Raw genomic sequence first — 13,877 nt, 5'->3', positions numbered from 1 at the left:
TGTCTCTCTCTTAAAAAGCACAGAACCCTGTTTATCTTTTGGATTATGGAACACTTTTTTTTGTCAGAAAGAAGTGACTACATGGCAGGTTAGTATGTAAAAGGTTGAGATTCAAGCTTCTGTGGTATGGTGTGTAATTAAATAGCGCCTACTAGTGTACGTTTAAAGTAAAACACATCGAAATTTAAAGTAAGGTTCGCACTTCATCGAAAACGAATACAGTAACAAATCATTGATGAAAAACTGGGATGTTATAGTAATTTGGGAATAGGTGTGTTAGATAATAAACACAGTAAACATATACTGCATATCTTTGTAGGGACGGCGTCTAGATTAAAAGACTATACAAGATATAAATTGTTTTAGAAAAATAAAGCAACCCAGTCCCCAGATAGCCAAAACTGACAGAAAATCAAAGCAGAATCGACTTTATTTTTATCTGAAGTCTCTGGCTCGTTAGGTAAACAATACAATAAGATTATTAAATTAATCTATGACAGGCTGGCAATGATAACTAAGTCTAATATTAAGTCTATACAGTGCATACAATGACCAATATAAACATGTATAAATAAATGAATAGAGTGGAGACCTCCATTGCATTTAACATCGTCTCACCCCGACAAACGCCATCCTTTGAACATAACCCTTTAACCCTAAATGTTGTCCTTCAGTTTTGAGATACTTTAATTATTTTTAGATTTTGGTTGAAGCCCGTGCATCTTCACCTCCTACCAAGCATGCTGTGATGACGCAATAAAATCAAAATGACACTAAATGATCATTGGCTGGGTATGGAAACCTCTGATAATGATTGGTCGTTTAAGCGGAAGAATAAAATAACATAAATAGCCATTTAAAAGTATTTTATGTTAAATTACATGCAGATTATATATCTTAATTTAATCTTTCAACAATTAATATAATCAACAAATATTATTATTTGACCTCATTTTATTACGTCTTTTTATAAAAAGGGTTCGAGGCGAAATATTTTATTAAGACATGTGTATAACTAAATAAACATGGGATTTGTTCCTGTAATAGTTTCATATAAATATTTTGAATATATACAATTAATCTTGCTGTCGAACACGTCCCTAAACTAATCTAATTAGCTTTATTACAATGTGTTTAATATTGACTCCACGTAAGAGGGCGCTATATATCCACGTATGTCACAGCACATGCTTTAATCCGCGAAAACCCAACCCTATCCGTCCATCAACTTTCGCCCTCCGTGACCCAGGATCCCACCTGCTCTGCGACCGAGCAACGCGACAAGAATAGATCATGTGCACTCAAAGAAGGTTTCTGCAATGTAAGCTTGACAGTATGGATTATAAAGGAATCGCACCGGTTCCACGCGACGCGAGCGGTGTGAATGGGGTGTGAGGGAACACGCTGCACGGCTCTGCCTGACGTCACCCCAGCAGCGAGCGCGTCCATAGATGTGAGAGTACAGTGACAGCGCCTCGTCCACTGTACACTCACTGTCTCAGGCATATACACGAGATACAGCAGCAGAAGAGCAGGAATGTGACTAGGCAACATTCCGCGTTATTTGCAATTCGCCGTCCGCCCTATACTGATCCAACATTATACGGGGTGCAGGACTTTAAACGCTGCATCTACTACTGGGTAAAAACACCGTTCATATTATTAACCAGGTGTTCAATGCCCTCCCGAGGTCCGAGAATCGTATTGGGATATTTTAATTTTTTGTTATTTATTTCTTCAGTTATTTTCTCCACTGGACTGTGACTTCAAACTGGGTTTCAATAACTGGGGATATTGGAACAATAGACGGTCGCCGATATCTGGATATACAATTTTACTGTTGGATTATTGTGTCACCAACATGAACACGAGTGGTGAGTAAATTCTTTCCTTGGTCTACGTTCAACGACTAATGACATTTCAGTGCAAAATAAAAAAGAAAGAAAGAACACGCATTTTGACCTTGTGAAATAATAACCATTTGTCTTAAGGGTTTGACTGACCTGTCCTAAAGACATTATCATATAATCGGGTATTAATAATAATAATAATAATAATAATAGTAACAAAATTTAAATTTACAAACGGGTCTTGTGGTAAAAATACACGGGACTGTCATTTCTTTGATCTGTGTTTTGGTCGACTTTTGGTCATTTTCTGAAGTTGCAAAGATGTGTCGGGGATACTTGACCGTTTTGCTCAGGCTTAGCTGAGGGAAATGACGCTGACAAAATGTTGAGATGTTATCTCATTAGAAAGCATATTTCAACACTCTTGTGACTGTTCAGTGGAGTTTAGTGTCAGTTAAGTCAGATATTGGTTACATTCATTAACTTTTACATGTAATGTTAATTCAGTCATTTTGACTGATGGATGAAGTTACATCATGTTGTTGTCCAGATTTCCTTAGGCTTGTGCACTTCTGTCAGCTGATGTTGCAAAGGCATGACCACTTACAATGATCCTTTCATTGGGAAAGTTCCGAAGGAGCTAAGAAAAATCATTAATTACTTCATTCCTGTGGCCAACAAAGCATTTCCTTTGTTTGTTGTACCATCTTGGCAAATGCCTCCTTGGTCTGTGGCATCTTGAAATTAAAAATAGTTTACATTTTTGCAGTAAGCTGTTAAATTGCATTTTCAGTTGGTGAGCAGGTCTCAGATCCACAGATCTCCTCGGAGTTCAGGGCTCACAGCTTCAGGCACTGCTCACAGCATCGGACCCATTGGCTGATTGAGCTTGCCATACTCTTTCAAAGCCATTTGCTTGTCAGCTGGGGACCGGGTTGCTACCACCTTACTACCGTATGGAGGGCGAGCGTTTTCAGATGCACACAGATGGCAAGGGAATGAGCGGTCAGCCAGGCTCTGTCTTGTGGCAAGAAAAGCACTAATTGGAACGTTTCCAATAAATGAACATACATGCCTAGTCCACGAGAGACCTGGGACGTTTTATTCCCTGCTTTACAGAGCATGCACAGATAGTTAACAACATTATCAAACATTTTGTTCACTTTTCTCATAAGCATGAATGGTGCAAGAAAAGTGCAAAATTGCTTTTTCACATTTGATTTAGTTCTGTGATCTCCTCTTTACAGTTTTTCACACTGGTATTTCTCAGTCTTCAGTGAACAGCCATTAACCAATTACATGATTGACATCAATTCTCCAACTCACCTGCAACTCAACCAAGCAGACACATGGCATTCGGATGGAGCTGCAGCCATGCACAGTGTAGTGTTGCACGCTACATTGGGCATGATGTAGACTTAAGCCAATGAAAAGACAGAGCAATTACACAGAGGTCACTCAGTCTCTCTTTATTTTCTCTTTCCTACATTTCTTATGGTCAGCTGGCTTTAACGGCCCTCTACTTTTTGTACCTCTGAGAGAACAGAAAAAGAGTAGCAGAACCCCCCTTGTAATTTGGAAGATTATTCTTGCTGCTCTTTTCCATAAAACATATAATTATTTTTTTTATAATGACAAAAAGGCTTTAAAAGTAATACTGGAGAAAATAAAATACTTTTGTACTTTTCAAGTCTTTACAAAATGACTGATGGTATGACTGATTGACTAATGATTAATTATTAGCATTCTATTAAGCAAAGACCTTAGTTTGATCTGCAACATTTGTAGACTTATAAACAAAGTGTAAAACAGAGTGAGAAATAGACAAATGATTACATATGATGGCAGAACTAACAAAACTCATTGAAAGATCTTGATGAAATTGTTAAGATTGTAACTTTCTGAATGAACGTGACAGTCTGTCCATTTTTCATTTTAAACATCCATACTACACTGACCTAATGTACGTTCCTCAAGTCATCCAACCCTGCTAGGAGTCAGGATATAGTCAGGATTGCTGAGTCGTGCATTTACAAGTCAGCAGTCTTTCACATCATTCACACTTACAAGTGTCTCTGTCACCAGTGTTCTGTCATGCCAACCTTGTGAAGAGCAGTGGGGTGGAACCAACAATGTTCTGAAGTCTTCAATGTTCTCAGGCCTCTTTGTCATGGCCTCTAATAGATATCTGCAACTGCAGCATCCTTTTAAATCTTCAAGTTATTCTAAATCTGTGGAACACAATATGTTTCAGAATTTCTAAGCAGCTACTTTCTATACAAAGAAAGTGGATGGGGACCAGGGATGGCAGCAGTCACCAATTACTCTGTATGGCGAAAGAGCAGCTTTACCTTCCTGCTTGATCCTTTGCCTTCCATCAACTGAAGAAAGTGATACTTTGGAATTACAAAAGGCTTACTAAATGTTGACAGAACATTAATTTTGGAACAAACTTTTGCAATAACTTTTCCGGTATTAACACAAAAAAATTATTATTCATTTTACAAATTTACATACAAATTTAATTATTCATTGTTGAAATTATAACTGAGTAAACACTGGATATGATGTTATTATGCGTAGGCAAAACATGTTGCTAGTAATATTATTCACAAAATGTGATTTTTATGTTATGCATTTGGAATTTGCATCGATGTCACCATGTAGCATGTATCTGCATAATGCATAACCTCTACCTGCGAGTTAATTTTGAAATGAGCGATTGTGACATAGACATTGACTCACTGTGGCACCATAGAAACACTCTCATCCCATCTGGATTGCAGTCCTGTCCAGTGTCAGCATCCATTTGTCTTCCCTGTAGTCCACACATTAGGATTTAGTAGCACGGGGAACAAAAGATAAACCGGCACACTAAAACTTGTCAGCAGTGAATTTCTTGCAGATTCATTCTAAAGATTCAATGCTTTTCCCAGGTAATGTGCATGCAATACAACGTATTTTATGGAGCTACTGTATGTCTATAGGGTCATGTAGATGCAGGATGTCTTTTGGCTGTCATCCACATCTGCAAAAAATGTACAAGATTAAGTTAAGTAATTATAGGGACTGAGTTAGCTAAATCGATTGCTATAATGTAACATACTGTAAAATAAATCAAAGGAAAAAATACTAAAATAAAAAACAGATATGTGCACACAGAGAAATCATTTTAATTAATATTTTAATAGGAATAGTTTCACCATAAAACATCTGCTGTCTAGTCTTAACTCAGCATTTTTGGTTCATAACTCGCCAAGCATGCCATTTTGTTAGAGTAAATTTTGTGATGCTCTGTTATTTATCACATTACAGCTGCAATTATTGAGAATGAAGCACTTGGTGTTTTCAACACTACTGTTACTGCATGATTCCTTAATTCACTAGGTGTTAGCATTGCTCACCAAGCTTAAACATTCAGTAGTACAAGAAAAGATACAGTATAAGCCTCGCCCACTAACATAGCATGCTAAAGTCATGGATATGAAAAGCACTTGAGACAACAGAGAAGATGTTGTCAAGTCAAGATTGTTGTCTTGACTTGACACTTATTCTCCTCTTCTGGGTTTTCTTTTTTCATGTAAAGCTACTTTGAAACCATGTAAAATTATAAAAAGCGCTATATAAATAAACTTGACTTGACAACAACTTGTAACTTAGAAATGTTAAAAATGACCAACTTCTGGACATGTATATGGCTAAACATACTGAAGCTGAATAACACAAAGCATGTCTAAGGAGCTCATCAGATGATCAAGCCATCAAACACATGTCTTTAAGTTTAGCCGAAATCCCAAATCATTAACCCTGAGAGCACACCAGAGGCCAGCGCAAGTCCTTGAGGCCCTCAAACCTCATTCTAAGTGACCTTGGGTTTGGCTTGTTTGAGTGATCATCATCCTGACAGGGTCAGTTCAGTTCCTGTTGCCTCTAATGTAACAATAGACATATATCATTTTTGGATAGGTTCTCCAGAGGCTCAGGTCTACAGACGTTTTCAGATAGTTTAAACTAAATAGATCACTGACTTCGGAATGTTTTTTATTAGTCTGCTAACCTTGACCACAGAAATATTGATCAATAATTTTATGTTCAGTACAATATTCCAAATATGTTGGATTCTGCAGCACTATATTTTAGATGATATATCAATGAAGTGAGCTGCTACAATCACCAAGAATCTCTTAACTTTTTCTAACCTCTATCACAACATATTTCTGACACAAATTTGAGTTCTACCTCTACATAAAGCCATATATCTCTGACTTCTGATAATTGGATATGCTGCATTCTCAAGAAGTAACTACAGCTCACCCCAAATATTTAGACTTTTTTTAGATAACTGAAAAACTGTTTCCTAGTTTTTCTGAGTACTGTGGTGTTGAAGTTAAAGGTGTGGGGGTGTTACTTAGAATTAATTGTAGCACTGGATTTAAACATCTTCACCCAGTGCTCATTATTGTGAAGGATAAGTGGACTCTGTCTGGCCACAACATATTTACACCTCGCTTCTGCTCATCTGTAGAGGAATTGAGAACGGCCCTGTCACCTCTTATCTCCCACAATCCTCTGTGACTGTAATCCCCAAGAGGCTCCACCGCTGAGGGCAGAAATAGCTGAGGCCCCTTAGCTCCTCTGGTTATCACCTTACACCTTGGGCCGGATGTTACAGGACATTTGCTAAATAACTAGAAATCTTTTGTCTTTGTACATGCAACATTCTATTTTATTATATATATATTTTAAATATGTATAAGTATATACAGTATCACTCAAAAGTTTGGGAACACTTACTTTATTTAGATTTTTCCACCTTTTGGAATAATAGTAAACACATCAAAACTGTGGAGTAGGTCTTGTAACAGGAGGAATTATGTTGTGACTAAAAGCTTCTAAAAAAAATCAAAACTATTTTAGATTGTTGCATCTTCGAAGTAGCCACTCTTTGACTAAAATTTGCAAAATCATTCTACCGGCATTCTATTGTAGCAATAGCCAACAATACATTGTATGGGTCAAAATTATCGATTTTTCTTTCATGCCAAAAATCATTAGGATGTTAAGTAAAAATCATGTTCCATGAAAATATTTTGTAAAATTCCTACTGTAAATATAACAAAACTTTATTTTTGCGAGTGGATGCAGCACAATCGCTAACAAAAATGGCTGGAAAGACGTCTACAAACTTCGCTCGCTGCTGCCCGCTCTTTGGGAATTACCCACGCAAGTTTGGTGTCTATGTAAGGCTTAGAATTTCCACTTTCAGGTTCATCTACTCTCCACAACATCATTATAGCTGTAAGCCCATAGAGAGCGTTAAAACAAACCTGTTTCTTCTCATCAACTGCCCGCTACAGCTCCTCTGATGCACAACTTTAAAGGCGATTTTCTCAATGTTTGGAATTTTTTGCACCCTCAATTGCCAGATTTTCAAATAGTATCTCGGCCAAATATTGTCCTAGCCTAACAAATTTATTTATTCAGCTTTCATGTGATGTATAATTTCATAATATTGACCCTTATGACTGGTTTTGTGGTCCAGGGTCACATATTTCTTTTTTCTTAATCTGATAGAGTGTCAGCATACTGTGTACCTAAACCATTGCCAAAAAAAACCAGACAACAGTCAAAATGTCAGTTCGTAATAGAAAGTTTCCTTTTTAAAACTTGGATTAATTTGAATCTAGATGTTACTGTTCATTAAGGTAATGCTTTCTAACAAAGCATAAGATGTATCCGTCTGATTTAGGTGCTGTTTAAAACTTTAATCCTAAAAGGGTTTGCGTGCGTGTGTGTGTGTGTGTGTGTGTATGTGTGGGAAGGGTAAACCCTACGGTATGGGGACAAAATGTCCCCACAAGGTCAGGGATTTTGGATATTGCCATCTTTGTGGGGACATTTTGTCCCCATACCGTAGGGTTTACCCTTCCCACACATACACACACACACACACACACACGCACGCAAACCCTTTTAGGATTAAAGTTTTAAACAGCACCTATAAACAGACATTTTTTTGTCCCCATGAGGAAACAAGCTTATAAATCATGCAGAATTAACTTTTGTGAAAATCTAAAAGAGCAGACAGTTGTGTGTGATTGTTAGGGTTAGGGGGTGGGTTAGGGGTAGGGAATATGATATACAGTTTGTACAGTATAAAAACCATTGCGTCTATGGAATGTCCCCATAAAACATGGAAACCCAACATGTGTGTGTGTGTGTGTGTGTTCATGTTTGTATATCCCGGTGGGGACCTAAACCTGAATACACACCAACACATGGGGACTCGTGTCACCGTGGGGACCAAAATTGAGGTCCCCATGGGCAAAAAAGCTAATAAATTGTACAGAACAATATTTTTTAAAAATCTAAAAATGCAAAAAGTATTCTATGATCTTTAGGTTTAGGGGTAGGGTTAGGGATAGGGGATAGAATATACAGTTTGTACAGTATAAAAAACATTACGCCTATGGACTGTCCCCACGGAGATAGTAAACCAGACGTGTGTGTGTGTGTGTGTGTGTGTGTGTGTGTGTGTGTGTGCGTGTGCGTGTGCGTGTGCGTGTGCGTGTGCGTGTGCGTGTGCGTGTGCGTGTGCGTGTGTGTGTGTGTTTTCTCCCTTGATCTCTGTACATATGTTCTGTGTTCTAGCTGGGATTACACAGTCTCTGTTTACACCTCGCCAGAGACTGCACTCTTTACTGAGCTTCTAACATAGATGCCCGAAAATGACAGGTGAATGAATCCTGAAAGACGTATTGTCTTTTAATAACATGTAGTTTATTCTCTTTTCAGCTGTCACTTCTGTTTATTTGTGCATCATTCGTATGCGGAAGCTTATAGAGCCCTGACAATCTTTCAGGCACAAAGAAAAGTCAAGCTTTATATAAAACAGCTTTAAATATGTTTCCATAAATTCTCCTGGTTGTGATATACCCGAAACGCACGGCTTTGTACAAATTTTCTATTTTGTTGCTGTTAACTGCATCATGACTATGTAACACTCGAGTCTGTACTGACAAAAGCCTGTGTACTCTGAGAATGTCTCTCAGAGCTGAGAGGGCCACACACAGGATTCAGAAAACAGTGCTGGCAGTCGGCCAGGCATCGTGTAGCTCTATCAAAGGAATAAGTGAGCTACTAGAGGAGGCATAACAGCATTAATGGATCATTGGGTCTCATTCACTAAGCATGCGTACGAACAAATTTGTGCGTGAAACCTGCTTACGAACGTTTTCACGAACAAATCATGATTCAGCAAAACTTTCGTACTAAAATTTATTCTAAATATAAGAACAAAGATAGGAACAGCTGATAGCACATGTACGCAAAAATCATCAGTCTCTCTCTCTCTCTAAGACAAGATGACAAAATGCTTCATCTTAGGAAAATAGTTATATACTTTAAATAATATATACAGTATATTTATATATATATAGATAGATGTGTATTTAATTTTAAAATGATTTCATCATATACAGTGAGAGTAAAAAAAGATGTGTTAGACTATAGCTCGAGCTGCGAGGTTTCTCTGAATAACAGCGCTTTTACAGCCGGCTAACGAGAACTCTGTAAACTGCGTGTCTGTATAAAAGGTGTTTTGTATGAACTGATTTTGAGGACAGTGCACTTGGAATTATTTGCGAGAGCGCGTCGGTAGACAGCGTCACATTCAAGAGTTATTTTTTACTCACCCACATGACGTTCAACATGACCTCCCGGTGTCTTCGGAACACAAATAAAGATATTTTGGGTGACATCTGAGAGATTTCCAGGCCTCCTCATAGACATCATGGTTATAGTTGTTGTCAAGGTCCAGAAAAGTACTAAAGACAAATTGGTCCATCCGCTCATAATGGCTCCACTGAATTTGTTTTGAAGCGACAAGTATACTTTATGTGTGAAAAACAAACCAAAATAATGACTTTGATGAGCGGATGGACCAATTTAACGATGTCTTTAGCTTTCTGGACCTTGACAACAACTATAACCACGATGTCTATGAGGATGCCTGGAAATCTCTCGGATGTCACCTAAAATATATTTATTTGTTGTCCGAAGACGTCGGGAGATCTTTAAACATGTTGAACGTCATGTGAGTGAGTAAAAAATAACTCAATTTTGATTTTGAGCTGAACTTTTCCTTTAAGTGACAACAGATGGTAAAGGAAAGGTGAGGTGGAAAGCCCTAATATAGAGATAGACTGGGTGTGTTTTATGCAAATGACTAAACTCGCGCACGCGGACGCTCTTTTAGAATACTCCAAATTCACTAACATTAGGACGAGGTAAAGAACAAATTTATGTACGAAATTCACGTGTTGTGAATTTGGCGGAAAGTTTTCGTGAGAAGTTCAAATGTGCCTATAAATACGTGTTTAGTGAATTATTAGTGAATGAGACCCATTGTTTTTCAGCTGTGGATGAAAAAAAGTCAATGAAATGCTCTATTCTAGTCGGCTGACAATATGTGAAATGATTTCGACGTACAAAACACTGTTTGTCACATTGAATGGTCTGAGGGGGGCTCTTGCTTAACTTCTGTTTACAGCAACAATATGCAATGAGTTTAAAGTATGGATATCTGGATTGTTCAGATGGAGACATTTTGACAGTCCTGATTTATTCTTCTATTAAGTCAACAGGTTTCCTGGAAATTTCCTTCTAATTCCTGCACACTAAAGTATCACTTCCTGACTCAACACATTCTGTTCACTGATTACGTTTGTCTTTTCCAACACCCACATTAAAACTCATTAAAATCCATTATGCTTTTTATTGTTTTTCCTGGTATTATCTGGCTCCCGTCTCACTTTCTTTCCCAGGTACTGTAGATGTGAGAAAACAATGCTGATAATCTGGCAATTCTAACGTGTTGCCAGCATTGTAGCTAAAACAAAGGAGATCAGGTTAGGAGCATGGTGCCCTTGCTGTTTTAGATATTATCCCCCAGTTAAATCCGTTTAGACGAAAGCGAGCACAACACTTGCTACAATGATTGCACAGTAATTGATTCATCCACAGACTGTTTGAATGCTTGTTATGCATCTTTAATAGGAGGGCAATCGGCACTGAACTTCTAGCCATCGATACAAAGGGTGAACGTAAGATGCTGGACAACCTAGTGAGCTGCCTTGCTGTCTACATAGCCAGCACATATGGTCATATAGCTACAGTATAGCTTGTAGCCCTTCATTAAATACGATCATTTATGTTAGACATTTCTCTCACCTGTCATTGGATCTTTTTACAGTTTCACAATGCACAGAACTGTTACTATCCTCTGCAAGGTTAATGCATGTGACCCAGTTTGTAAAATCCAGGCTAAAGTCTCTAAATGTAATTAAACTTTTATTTTAAACTTTTATTTGATACAAAAATGTAATTAAACTTTTATTTCAACCATTAATTTCACTATCCGCTTGTTAAGTCGTGAATTAAGGAATACTGTTTTGGGGTCCAAGAATCCACTTGTTTCAAGTGAGGCGACTATTTAAATACTCGTTTATGAGCACTTCTTAATCATATCACACATTTACACAAAAAATGTATAAACTCACTGTTTACACTACAGTCTCAAGGAGTCTCTGAAATTAATTTTAATAGATTGTAAAAATAATCAGGCCTAACAATTGGATGATTTCAATTGTTGACATGTCATTACTCAGTCAATATTAAAGATGTCAAGGTTAGATTTTCTTTACATTGTGTATAATAATTTTATGTAGAAAACAGTAAATCACAGAAAATGACTTTCGGGTTTTCAGACAGGGTCACATAACAGTACAGTATATATCACCTGCTAATGGCGCGTTTTTGCCTTCACAGTTCCTTACCAGCAAAGCTCGTGCAGCAGTGAACGGAGCTCTGGACCAATCCGCTGCTATCGCTGCCGGGAAGTGTGCAAAGGGGAGGTGGTACGAGTGCAGAATATCCACTTCCACATCAAATGCTTCACCTGCCAAGGTAAGAGCTCATTCCTCAAGTGCTGAGTATTGGTTTAATTGTTGAACCAGTTTAGACCAGCATGAATTTCCACTGAAAACATAACATGCAGATGTGAGCTCCTAGACTGTGAGACATCATTTTGGGATAAGCTTGGAATTGTTTCAGATATGCATGTGGTAATAGCACTTCATTAAGAAACAAAGCAGTGCTCTCTGACCTAAAAGCAGTTTGGCATCAGTGCGCTAAAGCAGTGCATTTGTGCTTTAATGATCTTTGATGTACTCCTGGGAGTTCCTGGATGTCTGAGGTCAGGACCTGTTGCGTAATGAGATCCTCTGCCCTGACATCTTAGCGTTGTGTCACGACAGTGCCCTCGATTATCATTGACATTTGTGGCATTGAGAAATAAAAATGTCTAATGAATGTGAATATGATTACATCACCTGCAGATTAGGGTTGGTTTAATATTTGAATTCTTTGCCATTGTTATCCCTTTGAAGTCTTTCTGGGGGTGACCTCATTGTCTTTAAAAGTTCAAAAAGATTTTATTTCTGCTTTTACTTCCTTGCTTACAACTGGTGTTTTCACATGGCTCTTGCGTTGCTTTTAAAGGGTTGCTGTGGTAACTATGGAGGGGCACCCGGCCCCTGCTTGGTGGTTATTCTCAGCCACACTATCAGCCAATCTGAGTTTTTCAAAGCGAACCCTAGGGCATAGTTGGCGGGGAGGGGCGATAAAGGGACTCTGCTCATAGACAGAAAGGTTGAGATCGAAAGGAAGTTGAGATCCTCCCACCTCCATGATGACATCACAAGTTGCTTCGGAGCACATGAAGTTACTCGGAACAATAACGATTCTTCTCCCCTTTACTTCCTCCCACTCGAACGCACCCGCTAACCCTCCGCTGCCCTTATCTCCCCTGAAAATTGCCTTGAGCAATAATGTATTTCGCCTCTAACTCAACATCACCCCTTATCTCACAATGTATATTATTGTGTCCAAGCGTGTTTCCCGTGCGCTATGTGTGTAGGATGTCCAGCAACAATCAATCTGCACCCACAGCTCGTATCTTCAGCATGAAAACAACGCTGTTGCATTGTGACGCTTTGTTTATAGTCCCTCTCTTTGAAACTCTGGTGACTGACAGCTCGGCTCCCGTGCATGCTGCGCTTTGTTTGGATGAGAGAACAGAGCGTTCGGATGAGAGGAGAGGCCGTGGGGCTTTGAGGCCCAGTTAATTGGATGAAGGGGCTGTATTTGTGGGGTTTTTCGAGCCCAGTCTCATGAATTGCGTATAAATAACACGCGCGTTGCATTATCGTGAAATACGTACGCCAAAGTTAGATTTTGCGTGCATATGATACGCCTATTTCTGCGTGCATATGATACGCCAATTCAGCGCGTGCATATTAACCGGCAATTTGTCTTATTAACCTGTCCCCAAACCCTAAACCTAATGTTAGCGTGCGTGCATATTATAACCTCTACCCTAACCCAAACCCTAAACCTAACAGTAATTTTTTAATTATTTCAGTGTTTCCTCTTCATGTACGTTTCAAAATGGCTGCTATCCAGCGAGGTGCACGCAAACATTGGCGTATCATATGCACGCAAAATCTAACTTTGGCGTACGTATTACACGATAATGCAACAGCGTGTTATTTATACGCAATTCATGAGACCGGGTTGGGTTTTTCACAGGAATCCCCAGCTCCCTCAGTATGTATTATCAAAGGTCAGTGTGATAGTAAACACACTTTATTTACTGTATGTATCAGATTTATATAAAGCAATTGATCCCCTAACAAAAAACTCAGCCCATTATGTTTTTGTTGGTTTTGTTGTTTTTACGTTTGTTACCACTGCCTTGATCCGAATCGCACTTTAAATGCAAAAGGCAATAACCTTGTAATGGAATATTTGACTACATCGGTTGACACTTGACAACATGCCCTTGAAACCCGAAGGAGATGCCTTTGCCATTATACTGTATAGTTAAAGGTAGGGTGGGTGATCCTGTCCAGAAACATTTTTTGTCATGTTTGTTGGAAATCTCTTTACATCCTGATTGCAATCAAG

General features: G+C 38.5%; 1 protein-coding gene across 6 annotated transcripts in view; it reads left to right on the top strand.

The window, feature by feature from the left end:
• The first annotated feature begins 1,228 nt into the window (after window positions 1-1,228).
• The window catches only part of ablim3 (actin binding LIM protein family, member 3), a 52,501-nt gene continuing 39,852 nt past the window's right edge, over window positions 1,229-13,877 (top strand). For 3 of the 6 annotated variants that reach the window (XM_057350224.1, XM_057350223.1, XM_057350221.1), the window contains exons 1-2: window positions 1,229-1,874; window positions 11,679-11,816. In XM_057350224.1, coding sequence (XP_057206207.1) covers window positions 1,862-1,874; window positions 11,679-11,816 — 151 coding nt within the window. In that variant the 5' untranslated portion in view covers window positions 1,229-1,861. The remainder of the gene's footprint in view (window positions 1,875-11,678; window positions 11,817-13,877) is intronic. The other 3 variants (XM_057350226.1, XM_057350225.1, XM_057350222.1) reach the window with 2 other exon arrangements.

Source organism: Triplophysa rosa, linkage group LG13, assembly GCF_024868665.1.
Source record: "Triplophysa rosa linkage group LG13, Trosa_1v2, whole genome shotgun sequence".
Taxonomy (NCBI): Eukaryota; Metazoa; Chordata; class Actinopteri; order Cypriniformes; family Nemacheilidae; genus Triplophysa; species Triplophysa rosa.
This window is presented reverse-complemented; position numbering and strand designations above follow the sequence as displayed.